This window comes from Muntiacus reevesi, chromosome 3, assembly GCF_963930625.1.
Source record: "Muntiacus reevesi chromosome 3, mMunRee1.1, whole genome shotgun sequence".
NCBI classification, from domain to species: domain Eukaryota; kingdom Metazoa; phylum Chordata; class Mammalia; order Artiodactyla; family Cervidae; genus Muntiacus; species Muntiacus reevesi.
In genome coordinates this window covers 111,564,680-111,584,527 of record NC_089251.1, presented here as the reverse complement: position 1 = coordinate 111,584,527, position 19,848 = coordinate 111,564,680, and the positions used below count along the sequence as shown (strand labels likewise).

General features: G+C 56.5%; 2 protein-coding genes across 2 annotated transcripts; one reads left to right on the top strand and one right to left on the bottom strand.

Moving 5' to 3' along the window:
* Positions 1 to 109: 109 nt before the first annotated feature.
* Positions 110 to 7,582, top strand: TENT5B (terminal nucleotidyltransferase 5B). Its single transcript, XM_065927552.1, has 2 exons — positions 110 to 557; positions 5,602 to 7,582. The coding sequence occupies exons 1-2, from the start codon at positions 294 to 296 to the stop codon at positions 6,628 to 6,630; spliced, it is 1,293 nt and encodes a 430-aa protein (XP_065783624.1). The 5' UTR covers positions 110 to 293; the 3' UTR covers positions 6,631 to 7,582.
* Positions 7,583 to 11,151: 3,569 nt separating this feature from the next.
* On the bottom strand, positions 11,152 to 17,758 carry TRNP1 (TMF1 regulated nuclear protein 1). Its single transcript, XM_065927551.1, has 2 exons — positions 16,818 to 17,758; positions 11,152 to 11,902 (listed from the first exon to the last, which is right to left on the bottom strand). The coding sequence occupies exon 1, from the start codon at positions 17,687 to 17,689 to the stop codon at positions 16,991 to 16,993; it is 699 nt and encodes a 232-aa protein (XP_065783623.1). The 5' UTR covers positions 17,690 to 17,758; the 3' UTR covers positions 11,152 to 11,902; positions 16,818 to 16,990.
* Positions 17,759 to 19,848: the final 2,090 nt, after the last annotated feature.

The following is a 19,848-nucleotide window of genomic DNA, read 5'->3' as shown; positions in this document are numbered from 1 at the left end:
AAAGCTTTGCTGACCAATGGCAGGCGCGTCGAGAGGCGGGGCGGTTCCCGCGGGTGACAGCAGTCCGAACCAATGGGCGTGTCGCCCGCGGCCTATAAGAGTCTGCTGGGCCCCGGGCGACAAGCTTTAGGGTCGCTTGGTCGTCGCCGTCGGAGGTGTGCCCTGGGTTTGCCTCGCCGTCGCTGCTGTCCGGTCCCTGCGTCCTCCGCGTTGTCCGGGGCCCAGCCGCTCTCCCTGCCCTCCTCCCCTTAATCGCCCCCGGTTTCTGCCGTCGGGGCCCCGGGGCCGGGCTAATGATGCCGTCGGAGAGCGGAACGGAGAGCCGGGACCGGGCGGCTGCACAGGTGGGGACGGCTGCGGCCGCGGCGGTGGCTAAGGCCGCCCCGGCAGGCGGCGGCCCTGACCCGGAGGCCTCATCGGCCTCCCTCGGACAGCACCTGAGCGGGTTGAGCTGGCCGCAGGTGAAGCGGCTGGATGCGCTCCTGAGCGAGCCGATTCCCATTCACGGGCGCGGCAACTTCCCCACGCTGAGCGTGCAGCCCCGGGAGATCGTGCAGGTGAGAGGCACTGGGCGGTGGATAGGGGGTCTCCATCCTGAAACTCTCGTGGCTGGGAGGTTCCCGGAGTCTGTTCGATTTGCTGGACAGCTAGGAAAACAAGGCTCGGGGAAGGACAAGGCAAAAATCGCGCAACCTTGATGGGAGTCCACATCTTACTACCCCCGCACCTCATAATCTTCTTTCCCCACTTGACTTTCCCGTCCCCAGCCCCTTGAGGAGCCCCGATGGCCCTAGGACCATTCACCTAGGTCCTGGCTGGAGGGGGCGGAAAGTGGGGAGGGACCTGGTCTGGGAAGAAGAACAGCCCCGTCTGCAAGGACAGGAGATGCCAAGCAGCCCTGGGTGGGTAGCTTTGCACGCTTGAGCCTGAGATAGTTCTTTTCATCTCCAAATCGTCATCCCCAGGTCTCATGCTCAACCCTTTACCTCTCTCTGGATTCTAGGAGCAGATTCTGTCTGTTCTCTGCTCCCACAGCCCACAGCTCAAGAGCCCCCTCCAGAAAGCTGAGAAATTCCAGCTAGGACTCCCTCTCAACTAGGGTTGTGTGGCAGGAAGAGATTAATCACGAGGCACCTGATGGCTTTGTGCTGGGGGAGCAACATCAGGTGTCCAGTTTAGCTGTTTCTTTCCTTTCCCAAGATTGGGAATGAGGGTTGAGTCTCTGGCCCCAAGCCCCATCTCTCTCCTGAGGAGAAGAGAATTCTGGCAACTCCTTTCCTCTTTACAGACTCCCTCTTCCCCTTACCTGTCCCTCAACAACCCTAAAATTGCTCTTTCACCTATATAGCCCTGGCACTGTCATGCTCTGAAATACTAATATGGTAATTACTGTACCCATTTTATAGCTGGGGAAGCTGAGGTCCCAAGAGGGGCCGTGAGCTCCATAAGATTTCCTAGAGGTGAAAAGCAAGCCCAGAGAATCTTTGGTCTTCCCAGGAGCTGGTTACTGCAAGTTCAAGGCTTTCCCATTTCTTCCCAAGACTTCCCAAGTTCCCAAGACTCAATTTGTAGGTCTTAGCAGTTAGAAGAAACCAGAAAATCTAGCTGCAATTCCTGCATATTCCTGGCACCAGATGGGGAAGTAGACATACAAGGCAGGTAAAGCAGACCACCCCCCATCCCTGGCTCTTCCGTCTTAGCTTCCACAGAGGGGGAAGGTTGCTTGCTGGGGGATTACCTCTCCCTCCCTCTCAAGGAATGGGAGGGGGTGGGGGCAGATTCCCTAGGGTTGAGTCATCAGTGGCGAGGCATTCCTGGGCTGCCCTGCTGTCGTGGGGCAATTAGGAACCAGTTGAGGTTTTTCTCCTCCTTGACAGTCAGGTCAAACTTGGGGCCCCAAATGCCGTATCCCCAGGACTATTATCTCAGGCATGAACCTAGTGTGGCAGTTCTCCTCTGCAGGGACATGGGGTGGCCTAAGGGGAAGTCCCTGCCCCTGTCAGCATGGTCAAACTGCTTTTACTGGTATGTTCTCTGTGCCAAGCCCTGTTCAGGACACCAGGGGTACAGGTGTGACTGAGACCCAGCCCCCTGGCTTTCCAGCTACTCCCATCCAGGTGGGGAAGGCTGCAGGTCAATAGGAGCTGACTCTACAATGTGATAAGAGTACAATGTCTCCTAGACTAGGGTCAGAAATGTACAGAACAGAGAGCTGCCGGCTGTGGAGGGGAGGAGGACTTAGAGACTTGGAGACAAAGTCTGACTCTGTGGAACCCTATGTAGCCCACCAAGCTCCTCTGTCCATGGGATTCTCCAAACAAGAATACTGGAGTGGGTTGCCATGCCCTCTTCCTGGGGAATCTTCCCAACCCAGGGATCAAACCTGCGTCTCTTACATCTCCTGCATTGGCAGGTGGGTTCTTCACCAGCAGTGCCCCTGGGAAGCCCAGTGTCCCTATCTGTTCAATGGGGATGGGTTGAACTGCTCTCCGTTGCCCTTTCTGCTTCCAGAATCCAAAGGGTCCTTTACCTGGCCTGTACAAATGCCTCCACAGGGAAGAAAGTCCATCTTCTGGCAGGAATTTGTAGCTGGCAGCTTCACAAGCTATTGGGATGTGTGTGTGTATGTGTATGGTGGGGGGGGGGGGTCGGGCAGGGGGTACTGTTTGTGTGTATGTGGTGGAGATGCTGGTTTGTTGACCTTGGGCTTCTCACCTGTGCTGAGTTGTCCCATGGTTCAAGAATTGGAAACTTTCTCCCTCTCTGCCCCCCACAAGCCTTGCCTACAGCAGTAATCTGGGCATTTAGAGATACGATTCCTGCTTGTACCTGGGCTAGAGGAACCTACTCTCCTGTAGGAGGCCCCACCCCCACCCCACCCCCAAACAGTTCTGGGAGAACTGACTTAAGTTCAGCCACTTATTGACTGTGTGACCCTAAACAAGTCCTCTGCCCTCTCTGGGTTCAGAGGATTGAATTAGTCTCTGATCTCTCCAGCTGCAGCCAAAGGGCCTGCCTTAGGTGGCTCCAGACTCAAGTTTTGTAAGCCTGCTGGCTGACAGCACCTATGCTCTCACTGCAGGTCTCAGCAGCAGTCTGGGAGCAGAGTGGTTTGGGGGAGGGCCTTGGCACGAGAGCAAGGAGGGTGCAGCCATTGCCCCGTCCATGGCTGGAAAGTCTGATTCAGGAAGCTCCAAGCTGCCCTGCAGTCCTTGGGTGTGGCAGTATCTGGGACTGCCTGCCAAGTTGGCTGCAGTCACACCTGGGAACCAGACAACAGCCGCTGGCTGGCTGACACAGCCAACCCCATGGCCTGACGCAGGAGTTTTAACAAGGGTACTCCTACCTACTCACCAGGCCAGATGCCATGCCCTGGGGTGGGCATCAGCCTGGAGCAGGAGCTGGCACTGAGTAAGGCTCAGTCAGCTCTAATGGGACTTGGGGAGGGGGCTGGTCAGTGCTGCAGTTCTGCCAGGGTCCTTGAGACAAGGTCTTTGGCCCGGTCCTCCCCTTGGCCTACATGGGCACAGCTGCCAGAGTGCGGGAAAATAGTCCCACAGGCCGGTCCCTTACCTCCAGCCTCCCCTATCTGCCTGGCCAAGGTTTCCGCCAGCCCCACCTTCCTGCTCCCTAGCTACCCTGGCCCTGGGCTTCAGTTACTGGAGGGTTGCTCTCACTTTGAAACTCTGAAATGGAGAGCAGATTAGAGCCCTAGTTTCTGGTCTCTGCTCCTTCCAAACCCTGGATTAGTAATGCAGTAGAAAGCAGATAGGATTGGAAGTCAGCCATACGTGAATCTGAAGGCCCCTCTGGGTGATGGCAACCCACTCCAGCATTCTTGCCTGAAAATCCCAAGGACAGAGGTGCCTGACAGGTTACAGTCTATGAGGTCACAAGAGTCAGACACGACTTAGTGACTAAATCACCCCTGGGTGATCCTGTGTAGGTAATTCACTCCTCAGTTTCCCCATCTATAACCTGGAGATGTTAAAGATCTAACCCCTCATAGGTTCTGGTGAGAAGGCCCAATGCCTGGCCCCCCAGGTTCCTGATGGCCAGGATAATACCTTCCCCTAGTCAGGGGCCTCCTCCAGGAAGCTTCTTGGAGGGAGCCGCCCGCCTCAGATTGCCCCACTGCAGCTTGCCTCCTCAGCACTTAGGTGCATTCTTTGCAGTAATTCCCTGGGAGGCCAGCAGAGCAGCCGGGCCTAAAGCTGACTTGGCAGCAAGGCGGGGTTGCAGAATCGCTCAGGGTAGGAATGCTGCCTGGTCACTTTCTGTGTGTGAAGTACTCTGGGCTACTGAGAAAACAATGTCGGATCCCAGCTCCTCTCTTCTCCCCTCCCTGGTGCTAGGTCCAGGGAGACGCCTCTGCTAGAGGAACAGATTCGAGATGACACAGGTTTCCCTGTCATGTTCCTGTGTCAGCGGATGGGGTCTGCTACATTCTTTCCACTTGGCTCACTTCCCTGGTGGCTCAGACGGTAAAGCATCTGCCTGCAATGTGGGAGACCTAGGCTCGATCCCTGGGCTGGGAAGATCCCCTGGATAAGGAAATGGCAACCCACTCCAGTACCCTTGCCTGGGAAAATCCCATGGACGGAGGAGCCTGGTAGGCTACAGTCCATGGGGTTGCAAAGAGTCGGACATGACTGAGCAACTGCACTTTCCTTTCTGGCTCAGAAGGCTTCCTGAGATTTTGACCCACCCCCCTGCCCAAGAGCAGAAAGAATCTGGGTTTTAACTTCCAGCCCTGCCATTTATGAATGGCCTCTCCTCTGAACCTTAAGTGTTCTACTACTAGAAGCCTCAGTTTCTTCATCTGTAAAAATGAGTCTAATATTTGCTTCGCTGGGTCCTTGTAAAGATAAACGAGTGTGTCATAATCAAAAGAGCGTGCATGGACTTGAGAATTCAACTGACCTGGGTTCTGGTCTCAGCCTGACTGCTCTATGACTTTGGACATGATTTTTCTGTGCCTCAGGTGCCCCACCTGTAAATTGGGATAATAATACATAAAAATTGGGATTATTATGAGGGCAAGGGAAGTAATGCATGTGAACTGCCAATTACATTCCCAACACATTTGAGCAGTTTGCATCAGGCCTGGCACAAAACTGCTTTACCTGCAGCTTTAGAGAGGTGGAATAGCGTAGTTGTTGAGACATGAACTAGAGTTTAATTCCCCACTCTGCATTCACGGGCTGTGTGACTTTGGGCAAATTACGTGGCCCCCCCCCCGTCCTTCCAGTTCCCCATCTGTAGAGTGGGAGTAAGAGTACCTTCCTCATAGAGTCACTGTAAGAATTGTGTGAGTTTGTATCCTAATGTATAAAGTGCCTAGATCAAGACCTGGCATTTAGTAAATTCCATGCACCTATGTGTTATCATTATTGCTGTTGTGAGTCATTCCTCCAAAGGGGCCACTCTCCAGATTAGGAAATACAGGTTTAGAGAATGAAATGACTTTCCAAAGGCAAACCAGCTGGTAAGTGGTCAATAGTGGTTGATGTCACTGTGGTTATTGTATGGAAACCCATAGTGGACACCCCGCAGAGCCCAGGTCGCTGACAATTCTCCGTCCCGCCGGCCCCCCTGCAGGTCGTCCGCAGCAGCCTGGAGGAGCAGGGGCTGCGGGTGCACAGCGTGCGACTCCACGGCTCAGCCGCCAGCCACGTGCTGCACCCTGAGAGCGGCCTGGGTTACAAGGACCTGGATCTGGTGTTCCGCGTGGACCTGCGAAGCGAGGCGTCCTTCCAGCTGACCAAGGAGGTGGTGCTGGCCTGCTTGCTGGACTTCCTGCCGGCCGGCGTGAGCCGAGCCAAGATCACACCGCTGACCCTCAAGGAGGCTTACGTGCAGAAGCTGGTGAAAGTGTGCACCGACGCAGACCGCTGGAGCCTCATCTCGCTGTCCAACAAGAGCGGCAAGAACGTGGAGCTCAAGTTCGTGGACTCGGTCAGGCGCCAGTTCGAGTTCAGCGTCGACTCGTTCCAGATCCTCCTGGACTCCCTGCTGCTCTTCGGCCAGTGCTCGCCCACGCCCATGTCGGAGGCCTTCCACCCGTCGGTGACCGGCGAGAGCCTGTACGGGGACTTCGCCGAGGCCCTGGACCACCTGCGGCACCGCGTCATCGCCACGCGCAGCCCCGAAGAGATCCGCGGGGGCGGCCTCCTCAAGTACTGCCACCTGCTGGTGCGGGGCTTCCGGCCGCGGCCCAGCACCGACGTGGGCGCCCTGCAGCGCTACATGTGTTCCCGCTTCTTCATCGACTTCCCCGACCTGGCGGAGCAGCGGCGCACGCTGGAGCGCTACCTCGAGGCGCACTTCAGCGGGGCCGACGCGGCGCGCCGCTACGCCTGCCTGGTGACGCTGCACCGGGTGGTCAACGAGAGCACCGTGTGCCTCATGAACCACGAGCGCCGCCAGACGCTGGACCTCATCGCCGCGCTGGCGCTCCAGGCGCTGGCCGAGCAGGGCCCGGCGGCCGCCGCCGCCCTGGCCTGGCGCTGCCCCGCGATCCCCGACGGGGTGGTGCCCGCCACCACCATCAGTTACTATGTGACCCCCGTGCAGCCTCTGCTGGCCCGGGCCCACGCCTCCTATCCCACCTGGCTGCCCTGTAACTGACTCGGACCCTGGCCAGCAAGGACTCAGCCGCCCCGGATGGAGTGGGGCCTCCAGGAGGGCGGGGAGGACCCCGCCAGAGACAGGCAGCCGGGGCTAGGGGGCCCAGCACTGCTGCAGGGTCGGGCCTCAGACTGAACAGACCAGATTCCTCCCCCCGAGGGAGGGCCCCTGTGAACTGAAGGCCAAGCCGGGGTTCTCGGTAAATGGACTTGTTGGTTATTTGCGCCACCCTTTTGGAGCAGCATAATTGTGGGTGCCGGGGTAATTCATCTTGAGGGTCAACTGCCTTTAGGAAGAGACAAAGAATGTTTGGGATGGTAGCCTCAAGGCCCATCATCTCAGGCTGATGTCTGTGGCCTAGAAAAGGTCTTTCTGGCTAGGGCCAGCCCTCAGTGAAACCAGCAGCCTCTAAGAGCCTGCAGCCCATGCAATGGCTAAAATATTGTTATGATATGGGAATCACTCACTTTGAGTTGGGCTGAACCACTAACTAGGAGGAGGGAAGCTGAGGCAGATGCCTAGGTTTGCAGAGGGATAAGTTTAGCGCAGCCCCCTAACACCCCTACCCCAAGCTGTCTAGGCGCGCTGTGGGCAGGAACCAAGCAGCCTGGGGTGGAACACAAGCCATGCCCCTGTCGGGATGCTTCTCCCTTCCCCCACACGGTGAGGAGCCCTCCTGCCTGGGAGCTTGTTCTCTAGAAGGTGATGGGTCCAATGTAGCCACAGTCAAGTGATCCCACCCTACTGGCCTGGTTACAGGGTCCTCACAAGGAAAAAGAGAGGTATGCCCCACCTCCCTTCCCATCCCTCTGGATTTGTTACTATTTTGCACTTTTAACACCTGCCAATAAAGATTGTCCACACTCAGCCTAGCACCATGCTTTCTCCTGGGAGAAGGACCTTTCTTGGCTGTGGGGTCCGAGGCTGCCTCTCGCACAGCCTGAGTCAGGCTTGTATTGTGGGAGGGGACTTTGGGGGACAGAGTCTGAGTCCTGGGCGGTGGTTAGGGAATGCCCCTCATTCCCCCAGCTTGGCGGTTGTGCTACAAGCCTCTGTCTACACATGTGAGTTGCCCCTGCACATCACTTCAGCAAATCTCTTGCTAAAAAGCAGATATTTCAGTATTTCCTACCTGGAGTCCTGATGACCCTGAACCTGGCCTCATACTCCAATGCTCAGGGCTGCTTGACTCCATCTCTGCTCAACCTTCCCCAACTCTCCCCAGGAAGCAGGTGAACAAGGAGGGGGAATCTGGACTGGAGACCCTCCCTCTAGATGTGGCAGCTGGGGCTAGGGGGTGCTTCTGGCACCTCTAAAGCCAGAGCCCAGGTTTGGCCTCCCCACTGGGAGTTGTCGTTCAGTCGCTAAGTCATGTCCGACTCTTTGCAACCTCGTTGCAACACACCAGACTTCCCAGTCCTCTATCTCCCAGAGTTTGCGCAAACTCATGTCCACTAAGTCAATGATGCCATCCCACCATCTCATCCTCTGTCGTCCCCTTCTCCTCCTGCCCTCAATCTTTCCCATCATCAGGGTCTTTTCCAGTAAGTCGGCTCTTTGCATCAAGTAGCCAAAATTTTGAAGATTCAGCATCAGTCCTTCTAATGAATATTCAGGGCTGATTTCCTTTAGAATTGACTGGTTTGACCTCCTTGCTGTCTCCTCCCTCTCGTATCCCCTAGTGCTGGTGTGGGGATGCCTTGCACTAAGTCCCCTAGAGGGGCAAGGACTCTCCTTTCCAAACCCAGTTAGGACCATGGCTGGCTGTCTGGGAGTGCCTGCCGCCAGCCACAAGCTCTTAGGGAGGTGTTCCCTCAGGGCATCAGCCAGTCACAGGCCTGGACGCTGCCTACTGTTTACCCAGCCTCTTTGATCCAGGGGGTGCAATGTTCTTAACATATTGAGGCTCATTAGTGGCCTCTGAAGTGCTGGCTTTTATGGTTCCAGTCAGAGTGGAGAAAACAAGGCCACAGAGGAGGCCCCAGGTCACCTGGTTGAGTCCAACCATCTCACCTGCTCAGTGCGTCCCTGCTGGGCTCAGAATGGCTAGAAGGATGAGTGGAAAGGCTGTCTTTGCTTGGTGACTAAAAGCAGCCTCCCACCCTACCCTGGCCCTGCCCACCCAACCAGGGTCCTAGGATAGGAGTTACTAAATTTGTCCCAGTTCCTGCTTTGGGGTGTGAGGGGGAAGCTCACAGTGTAACCCCAGAGGCTTAGCTTCTTGGGGTGGAGAGTGGGATTCACCTGCACATGCTTGTTTCAGAGGGGAGAGAGCCAGAAATCCATGGCACATGTGTGTGTGCACTGGATTCAGCCCACGTGTGCTGGTTACCCCTCCAGGGGGTGGAGACACAACAGTAAACAAAGACCAACATCCCTACCCTTGTGAAGATCACATTCGAATGGGAAAGATAGAAAATAAACTAAATTATATTGTCTTAGAAGGTCAGCGACGCCTAAGAATATACATAGCTGGGTAAGGGATTGGAAGTGCTGAGGTGTGCAATTTTAAAAAGGGTGTGCCTCCTTGAAAGGGCGACAATCTGATTGAACAAAGACAATGGGAAGCAAACCATGCGGGTGTCTGGGGAAAGAGCCTTCCGGGTGAAGGGGACTCGTCACGTGCTCCTGGCAGGCGTGTCCGGGGAAGGGCACGTGCACCTGAGGCTGCCCGGCTCACCCTGTGCAGGTCTGTGTGCTCCCCAAGAGAAGTGGGAGACGGGCGTTTCCAGCTAACAGCTACCACTTCTGGAGAGCTCTCCCCCAGACTGGGCGCCACCCTGAGGTCTCCCCAATCACAGCATCCCAATGCACCCTGACAACAACTCCACGAGGGGAGAACAAGTATTTCCATTTTACAGACAAGAAAACTGATGCCAGACAGGTGTGTGGGCCATTGCTGTTAACCCCTGCACCATCCTGCCCCTACCCTCTGGTTTCACGGGGTTGGGCATGACAGTATGTCTCCTATACATACATGTGACATGGCACGTTTGGCATGTGACAGAAAAAAAAAGCTTGCATTCCTGTGACTTGGCTGTTTTACAATGATGGCAGAGTGTAGCAGTTGTGCCCACTTGTACGTTTTCTTGATACAACCGTGACACCAGATATGGCTTGTGGTGACAGTGTCAGAGGCCTGTATGGCAGCGGGCATGACTGTGGGTGTGTTTGGGGGAGGTGTAGTGTTTCCGGGTGTGAGAAAAACACTGACTCAGTGGCTGGCATTGTTCTCTGGTGGACAATCCCTGTAGCCATCTAAGATGCCAGGACAGGAAAGAATCAAGATCTAAGTGCCAGAGAGGGGGAAGACTGAGGGAAGAAAAGACCCATGCCCCTTCCCCTCTCCAAGCAAGTCCATTTCCCCCCAGACCTGCATCGGGTAGGGAAGCTCCAGAGTGGGAACTGCCTTGTTGTGAACTTTGGGGAATGAAAGATAGGCCCCCAGGCAGCTGCTGGACGTGTTGGCCCTTCCAGTCCCACTCTCTGCCCTCCCTCATGCTCTGTGCCCCTGGGAGGCTGACCTCTATGAACTGTGCATCAATGCATCCCTTGTTCCCTGCCTCTCTGTTGGGTTCAGTCAATGAGAGTTCCCAGCAGGAGGTACCGGAGGGAGGAGGAGAATGGGGTGTTTCTTTCCCTGCTCCCTTCCCATCAGGTCTCGATGGTTGCCTACATCGCTCAGCCAGAGGCCCCTGCTCCTGTCAGGGTCCCTCTCCACACAGCTCACTCTCCAGGTCCCGAAGGCCTTGCCTCCCCCACCCCTCTTTACCCCTTCAGGCCCAAGGGTTGTAAAGGCTTCTCTCTGTTGCTAGCCCCACAGACAATTGCAGTATCTTGTTAGTCTCTTAAGCCTAGCCCACAGCTTTGGAAATAGTCTCTTTAAAAAAAAAAATTATTTATTTGGCTGATCTGGGTCTTAGTCACAGCTCCCAGGACCTTCGATCTTCATTGCAGCAGGATCTTTAGTTGGGGCATGTGAACTCTCAGTTGCAGCATGTGGGATCTAGTTCCCCCACCAGGGATAGAACCTGGGTCCCCGGCATTGGGTGCTCGGAGTCTTAGCCACAGGACCACCAGGGAAGTCCCAGAAATGGTCCCTTTTTAAAATCTCTCCCCAGTTTGAGTGTGCCCTGTCTCCAATGGGACCCTGACTGTGGGGTCCATCCCCACGGTCCATGGGTCCATCCATTCACCAGCACAGTCACATGCAGTTCCCACAGATCACCCTGCTGCCATGTCATCACACTCGCATCCCTTTGTCCCATGGGGGCATCCCATCCCTGAGCTTCCTCATCACATCCTTCATTGAGGAAGACTTCCTGGAGAGGTTCAGCTGGGAGCCAAGTCAAGGGAGAAGTCAGTCTGCAAATCTGTCAACAGGCCCAGACTGCCAAACGAAACTAAACAGAAGCTGCTCAAGGAACTGCCCACTTAAAGAGCCCTGACAGGCATGCAGAAAGGAAAGGTGGTGCGGGCACTCACAGAGTAAACCTCAAAACCACGCATGCTTGTCTCACATCACTGAGGTTTATTCTTCCTGAATGTACACAACAGGAAACTGACTCCATATGCGTTCATTTTGTGGAATTCTACAAGCTCTGGGTTAGGTGTGAGTCCATGTGGCCCCCTTCCGTCTACCATCAAGATATTTAAATCAAGTTAATTTGAATCAATTTAATCTTTCATTTAAAACTTATTATTTTTATGTGGTCAACCCCTCTTCCTGAGAAAGAGGTGTGTCCCCTGGGAGCCAGCAGCCCATTATCTTTCTGAGGGGCTGAAGGCAGGCACCCACACAGGGCAGGGATGGTGGGCGAGGGAAACTGAGGGATTGTTCAGAGCAATGTTCCCCCTCAAACAGCCCTCCTACCACTGTTCGACTGAGCAGCAACGGCATCTACCAAAATGGGGACCCTAGCTGCGCTGAGACTTGTTTAAGAACAGTAACGATATCTTTAAAGAGAAACCCTTTTCTCGGTGGAAAGGTTTGCTGCTCTGTTAATCTGACTGCATCTCAAAGGACTTGTAATATCCCCAGTTGTACCATGTAAGCCAGAGTCAAATGTGGGAATATATAAATTCCTATTAGAGGCAACTTCCCCAGAACCCAGCCCCTTGCCACTGTCAAGTGAGGGGCTCCTTTGAGGTGAGGAGGGTGCTGCGGTTGTGCAGGGTCGATTAGAGAAGTCTTCCTGAAGGAGGTGCCCGGGCAAAGGAGCAGAATCCAGAAGTCAGATCCTGAGTTGAGGCTCTGAGGAGCTGGGAGGAGCTGAAAAGAATAATTTCAAGAGCTTTCATTACCTCTCTCTCTCACACACAGCCACCCAGCCCCACCCAAACCCTTCAGCATCTACCTCCTTAAGAGAGGCCATTGTGGAGAGAAGGCGCAAGGGCAATATTTTGGAAGAGGGCTCCACTGGCTCCCGCCCTGGAAGGGGTGGGGGCTCCTGGGGTGAGCTCCCTTGGGCCTCTGTCCTTGGCTGGGATCCCCACTGGTCTGAGCAGCTGGAATGGAATGTTCCTGGGATAAAATGCCTGCCCCTCCTCCATGTCTCCCCTTATGGAGTTCCTCGGGGAAGGCACTGGGGGGAGAAGGGGGACTGTTCTGGGATGCCTGATATGGCGATGCTCTGGAGAAGCAAAGGCCCACACTGCCTGGGGGCTCTGTCCTGGAAGCCTCTCCTAGGCCAGGTAGGTTGGCTCCAAGCATTTACAGACCTTCGCTGTGTGCTAGGCACTTAATGTCACCTCTCACTTAATACTTGGAAATTATTTCCTCCCTAACTCCCCATAAAACACACACACACACACACACACACACACACACACACACACACACACACACACACACACACACACACACACACACACACACACACACACACACACACACACACACACACACACACACACACACACACACACACACACACACAACGGACTCAGAGAAGGGAAGTCATTTGCCCAAGTTCTCCCAGCTGAGAAGCTGAGCTCCAGGCCAGGACTAAATCTCAGGTCTTTCTTGTTCTAAGTAACAGGACACTTTCTGCCCCACCATGGAGCCAGTCACCCTCCTCCTCTACCATCCCAGGCTCTTCACTCTCCAATCATGCCAGCCCAGGTACACAGGTTAGGAGGAAGCCCTCCAAGGCAAACCCAGGCCCTAAGCATCCCTGACCTGCCCTTGCTGACTCAGCCTGACTCATACCCCCAGAGCACAGACAACCGAGGTAGGGAGCCAGCCTTTGGGGGGTGTGGCCAGACCTTGGAGGGGTGGCACCTTGTGCCACCAATGTCTGATCACATCCCTCCCCAGAACCAAGGACCAGGGTTTCCTGTACCCAGACTTGAAGAGCGAGCGTTCAGAAACCCATGTGGAGCTCTCAATATCTTGATAAATGGAAAGCCACATAGCCTGATGTTGAAGGTGTCCCCGACGTAAGTGTTCTAAGTCCTTGGGCCAGTCACTCACCCTCCCTGACCCTCAGTTTCCTCATCTGTGGAAATGGGAATAACTCCTCCTTTGTTGGCAGAGTAGCTGGGAGGACTGAAACAGCTAATGGGTGTAAAGTGCTTAGCAAGCACAGTACCTGGCATAGATGTGGTGGTTAATATATTATTCCACAAGCAAGGATTCCCTTCCCTTATCACTCCTAGCCAGGGTGCGGTCAAGATCTAATGCAGGAAGAAATAGGCTGGGGATGTCCCAGCTTTCCCAAGTACCTCCTCCCACGCTGGATGTAAAGGAGGGGAGGAGATAAAGGTTCTCCTCCTTCAGCGGAGAAGACTGGGACCCCCTGGAGGGACCTGGCTGTCAGGATAAGGGAGCCACTGCAGGCTTAGAGCACCTTAGCTGCGAATTGTCGCTTCAACCTAATCTCTAGGAAGCCACCTTGATCCCCAGGTGGCGGCGGCAGAGATGAAGTGTTCTGATCAATTATCAGTCTAACACATCTGGGAGGAGTACTCTGGGCTTTTACTCAGACGGTAACCGCCAACAGGTGCAACCTCTCTCTCCAAGAAAGTCTCTCCTGATGGACCTGCCCTCTGAGGTCAGAGGCCCCTCTTTCTCTAAGTGACCGCCAGTACCCGCACGTTCTTGGCAGACCCTTAAAGCTCAACGCCTGAGATGCCCGGGCCATGGGAGTAGGGACTGGCTGGGGGCGGGGATATGGACAGAGGGAACCCGCTCCAGGCCACGCCCCCACGCCCCAGGAAGCAGCCCACACTGCCCTCTGGTGGCGCCGCCCGGGGGCGCCACACTTGCCCAGGGCCAGCCAAGAGAGCGAAAGGACTCATCCAGAAGAGGAGCAGGTTCCTCTAAATCCCTAAACTGGTCTTCCCGCCCCTCCCTTCGCTTTGCTGACATCCCAGCTTCCCTAGTGGCCATCAGCGTCCTCAGCGCACAGATCCCTCACGATCGCCTGTCCTCAGTCCAGTCCCCAGGGCCAGATGGCTGGGCCATCTAGAAAGTGTTTAGGAAGTCATGGGGGGTGGGGCCAGAGTTAGTTGCGGGGTTTCCCTGGTGGCTCAGCTGGTAAAGAATCTGCCTGCAATGTGGGAAACCTGGGTTCTATCCCTGGGTTGGGAAGATCCCCTGGAGAAGGGAATGGCTATCCACTCCAGTATTCTGGCCTAGAGAATTCCATGGACTGTAGAGTCCACGGGATCATGAAGAGTCGGACACGACTGAGCAACTTTCACTCACTTCATAGTTGTGAAGGCCTGAAGACAGCCCTCCTCCAACAACACCAGGGCAGGATGCCTAGAAGAGGGTTGGGAGACACAAGCCCTTGAAAGCAGAGACCCTCTGATTCAGTGCTGCTTCTTGAGCGCCTGGACTGAGCAGAGATCAATGTTTGTTAATTGAGGAGAAAATGGAACCTTCTAGAGGCATCCTCGGTGGGCCAAGCAAAAGTGGGAAGATGACTTGTATTTGTTGGCTGAGGGGTAGTAGGGCTGTGGCGCCCCCGAACAGAGCACTGAACCAAGAGCTGGGGTTTAAGTCACTGAGCACTGTGAGCCCTGGCTGAGGCCCTTAATGAGAAGCCCGAGACTTCTGGAAGTGGAGGGGGGGACAGAGCTGCCTGTGAGCCTGGGACCAATCTCCATCCCTACATATACCACTTTCTCCAGCAAGAGCCATCTCTAATTCCCTATCCACCCCACTCCCCTCTTCCAAACCAGAGCAAAGCTGATTACCAATAAATCCCAGAGAAAGGCAAAACTGTGGTGACACAGAGCACTTTAAACCATTAGCTAAAAGCTTCTGGGGACCAAGAGTCCCTCCCATGCAAACAGACCTGGCTGCAGCCCAGCACTGCAGCCTGAAGCTCCTTGATGTCACCTCCAGGGAGTCTTTGTCCTCTCTGGGCCTCTAGACCCAAAATGACCCAAGTGGCTTTGGAAGGTCCTTTCTCTCTGGGCAGACCAGAGGATGCCAGGGCCCCTCACTGCTCTCTCGGTCCCCAAGCTCTCAGTCTCTGAGACCTCCTCCTGGACTTCCCCTCCCCAGCTAAGAATGGGGTCAGGAAGGCCTGGCTGTGAGCTGAGAAACCATTAAAAAGATTGGTACCTGGGAAGAGGAAGAGCTAGCTAGAGAAGGGATAGGTGAGGGCCCCTGGGGCTCTGGCTTTCAGAGCAGTAAACCTGACCCCAAGGACTCTAGGATTAGGATTAAACCAGAATCCTGTGACTCTTAACTGCCTCGTTCTACCCCCTTCTCCCCCAAAAGCTCTGACATGAGGAGGGACAGTTATGTTCAGAGAGGGACTGAGGAAACCAGCCCATATCAGGGATGGAGTTGTTCTAGGTCATGGGTCCCCAATCTCTGGGATCTAATGACTGATGATCTGCTGTGGAGCTGCCATAATAACAGTAGAAAGAAAGTGTACAATACATGTAATGTACTTGAATCACCCCCAAACCATCTCCCCCCACCCCCACCCAGCCCCAGTGGGTAGAAAAATTGTCTTCCCAGAAACTGATCCCTGGAACCAAAAAGGTTGGAGACCGTTGTTCTAGGTCACACGGCAGACAAGCTGACAGCAGTTCTACCTAGCCCCTGCCCCTGGCCAGCAGAGAGATACACCAAGAAGGACACACACACACACCCGAGGACCTAGGTCTGTCCCTAGCTGGCAGGTGACCTTGCCACTCTGTAAAATAAGGACTTCAGATCAGCTCCCGGGCTCCGGCAGCAAAAGCAGTGCCTGTTTCTAGGTGTGACGTAAGAGAATAAGACATTCTTCCACGATTTATGGGAGAAGACAGAACTCTGCCCTGTGTTAACCTCCAGACAAACCTTCCAGGAGGTGAAGACACCCAGTTCACAGACCAACAAGTGAGACTGCAGTCAGCTCAGCTGGTGGGCAGCAAAGCAGCAGCCAGGCCATTCACAGCTGAGTGGAGCAGGGGAGCGGGGCCTGCAGGGCATGTGGAAGGGAAGTGCATCTCATTTCAGGTCTGGCCCTTTAAGGCCCCACTTTCTAGAATCTAGAAGCCGATGACATACCTGCTCCCCTGGGGCCCCATTACAGGATGTACCTGGCTCCATCCCTGGCAGAGCCATCTTAGCGACAGGTTGGGAGCCCCTAGGAGAATCTGCAAACCTTCAGGCAGTCACCAAACAGCCATGGCCGTCTGAGTCAGCTCTTACTGAAGCTGCATGAGGGCCTGAGGAAAGACCTGTCCCCCAGAAGTGGAAGGGCCTAAGCATAGTATGATGGGAGCAAATCCTTCACCTCTCTGCGATTCCATCTCCCCAAATGGGAAATAGGGCCTTAGGAGACAACTCAAAGCGACATCGCTGTGCCAGCCGCCACCCCATCCTGGAGCCTCATTATTCTGCCTTGCGAAGGGCCGCCAGAGAGTAGAGGCCTCAAGGGCAAGACTCTTCTTACAGCCCCAAGGGACCCAGGAAAGGCAACGCTGAGGAGGTGAGAGTGGGGTTGCTCCAACCGGTAAAAGTTTGCTGGCAAACCCTTCCTGGGATCTGAGCGGCCTCAACGTGTCCAACTCTATAATGGGGACTTAGTGCCACTACCTCATTCCCCAGGAGTTCTGGGAGAGGCGGCAACAGAAAGTGGACAGCTTTATTTAAGGACCCAGCGAACTCCAGAAGCTCTAGGGAAGGGAGGCCTCCCCGCCCCGCCCCTCGGATGCGCCAGCCGCTAAGACCACACCTCGGTTTCGCCTTCTTTACTGGGCCCCCGGCCCCCCGACTGTCTCTTCCTGTGGTGGGCCAATCTGTCCATCCGCGTCGGTGACGTCGTTCCACCCAGCCGGCATCCGCAGTCCACCTGTCGGCACCCGGGCGGTGGTCTCTCGGGGTGGCCAGGGGTCCGGGCGCCGGAGGTCAGCGCTGGGGTGAGGCGGGGCCGCGGGGCGGGCTGCGGCGGAAGGGCGATTCCGGCTCCGGGCCGTGGCCCCGCCGTAGGCGCCCGGCGCCCCAGGGCACGCAGCTGCCCAGACCCAGCGCCGAGGCGAGCAGCGCGGGCGGGCGGGCGCGGCGGCCGCGGCGCGAGCCCTTCTTGAGGCGCGGCCCGTGCGCCGCCAGGTAGAGCTCGGCCTGCGCCACGCCGCCGCCCAGGCGGCCCAGGCTCTCCGCGCGGTGCGCCAGGCGCAGCTCGGCCGCCAGAAAGACGCGGTGCAGCTGCAGCACGCGGCTCTCCAGCTCCGACACCAGGCGCCGGCGGCCCTCCACCTCCAGCAGTCGCCGCCGCGCTTCGGCCAGCTCCAGCGCGCGGCCACCCGCCGCCGCCGCGGCGCCCGGGCCGCCGCCCGCGCCCCCTGCCGGCCCGAGGCCCCCCGCGCCCCCGCTAGCGCCCTGGCGCCAGCGCTGCAGCTCCAGCCCCTCAGCGGAGCCCGCCGACTCCTGGGCAGCTTCGGGCTGCGATGAGGCCTGAGCCCGGGTTGGGGTCAAGGTTGGACTTGGGGATGGGGGCTGAGAGCACGACAGGGGCTCCCGGGGCGGCGGCGGCGGCGGTGGGGATCCTGGTTCCGCCGACCCTTCCTGGGCCCCCGGGCCGCAGGCGCTGATGCGGCAGCCCGGCATCCCCCGCCCCCCACCCCCGGCGGCCCTCAGCGGCAGGTTCGCGGGTCTGACCGGCTGTTCCCCCACGCGAGGGAGGATGGACGCAGCAAACCAGGGTGAGATGCAGCCGCAGCCCCCACACTGACCCTGAGCGAGCCGCGCGCGTGTCTTATAGAGCAGGGGGCGGAGCGAAGGGCAGCACAGCCAATCAGAGGCGTGCATGCCCTGAACCCGCTTCTCATGCCCCGCCCCGTCAGGACACTGCCCGAACCCTTCTGGTCCGCTGGTTCTTCGACCCACCGGATCCAGTGCCCATCCACCTCCTCCACCTTTGGGGTGAAAAGGGGGCCGCATCTTCCCCGGTCTGACCCCTGAATCATAAGCTTTGGTAGCTGGGGCTTAGGAATCACGGACCCCGGGCCCCACCTGCGGGAGGGTTTTGCCTGAAGCCACACTATGTGACAGTTGAAAGCTTCGAATAGAACTCAGGAGGCTTGTTTCCTGGCACGCACCGAACGCTGTCGCTCGGCTGAATCGGCTCTACCTGGCCTCCCGGGCCGGAAATTTCACCAGGACACCCTTCAATCTCCCGGCGGCCACGGAGAGATTAACGCAGAGGGGCAACTGGCCCCTCCTGGTGGGGATCTGGCAGGACTGACTCCTCACCAGGCAGGCCCTGAACTTGCAGAGCAAACCTCAGCACTTGCTGCGGAGCTTGGCGCAGCTTTCGCAAACCTTAGTGCCCGCCCGCCCCCTTCCCCCCAGAGGAGCCCCACCCTTCAGGGGGCAAAATTCTTTTCAAGCCCCTCTGCTCCTGTCTGCTCCTCCCGACAGGTGTCCCCACACCTTTCACAGAGAGCAGAAAACAGGACCAGAAGGTGTAGTGGAGTCTTGCCTGTGGTCCATGGTTCATTCTGGACCACCGAATGGGACCAGCTCAGCCACTCATGCCCTTGGGAAGCTCAGATAACCTGGGCTCACTGTCACTGACGGGGCTTTGCTTCACTGGGACTGTAGTCATACTGGCAGAATGATAGAACTGAGCTCTAGTTATTTTTTCCACAGCCACAGTGGATCCTGCCATACCCGCTCCAAGCATTGACCAGACACCATGGCACTGCCATCCACTGGAAAGTGCCCTCAGAAATGAAAAGGCTCTGTGTTAAGTGATGGCAGGGGCTGGAGGGCCGGAAACCAGCTGAGACCGATGGAGAAGAACTGCAGCAGACACTGGGCTCACAGGAGGGGTCGGGTGGGGGCTGTGGGGGTGGGGTGGGGGTGGGGATGGGGGGCGGGTGGGGGGAACTTGCCAAAAGTGTGGCCAGTGTGACTACCGCCTCAGCCTGAAGAGGAGGCTGAAGGGGACGCTGCGCTGGCTTGATGTGGAGAGGGAAGAGGAGGTTGGGGGCACACTCCCTCCACACACAGCACCCCGCCCCACCCCCGCACCGTCTTGTTCTCTAAGTGCATTTAAGTGCCTTTGACTGAGTGATGGGAACTCGTGGGCGTGGGCGAGACATCTTGGCTCCCAAGAAGCAGCTCCGCAGGGGCTGGGAGAGGAAGGAGAGGTCCACGAGGGGGCTGTCAAGCTCAGTGAACGGGAAGGGAGGAAGACTCAGAAGCAGGGCATGAGGAGAAGGGTGTTCAGTGACCAGGAGTGGTGGAGGCTTGGAGGAGGGGACTCAGTGAATTGACGGACTCAGTGAGGGGAGAGGGGTTTAGGGGGCGCATTGGTGCTAGAGGCTCACAGAGGAAGAAGGAGAAGGGAAGTTCAGTGGAGAGGATGGGGCTTGGGGAGTCAGAGGAGCTCAATGGGATGACGGAGTGCCCTGCTGCTGGTGTCATCCCTTTGAATGGTCTCCTTTGTGTCATCAAACCTGTGTCCTTCTTTGTGCAGAAGACCCCTCCTCCATCACTGTGGGGAGATCTACAGGTGATCATCAAGCAGATCACTGCTCCCCACTTCTGGGGGATGAATCAAGGGGGGAAAGATTAGGACTTAACCTCCACCTTCCACCATCAGCCAGATCCAGAGAACCAGTCAGATCTGAGTTCAAATCCCACACACGCTGCCCATCTGGGTGACTTTGGGCAAGTTGTTTCTCTGAATTCAGCCTACATTTACCGAATAGATGAACATTCTCATCTTTCCACAGCATCCCTAAGGGAGGGGCATCAGC

What these genes read in the sequence shown, in the direction of transcription:
- TENT5B (XM_065927552.1), top strand. Translation starts at nt 294, where the DNA reads ATGATGCCGTCGGAGAGCGGAACGGAGAGCCGGGACCGGGCGGCTGCA. An exon ending in AGCCCCGGGAGATCGTGCAG is followed by an intron (nt 558 to 5,601) that starts GTGAGAGGCACT and finishes GCCCCCCTGCAG; the next exon opens with GTCGTCCGCAGCAGCCTGGA.
- TRNP1 (XM_065927551.1), bottom strand. Translation starts at nt 17,689, where the DNA reads ATGCCGGGCTGCCGCATCAGCGCCTGCGGCCCGGGGGCCCAGGAAGGG.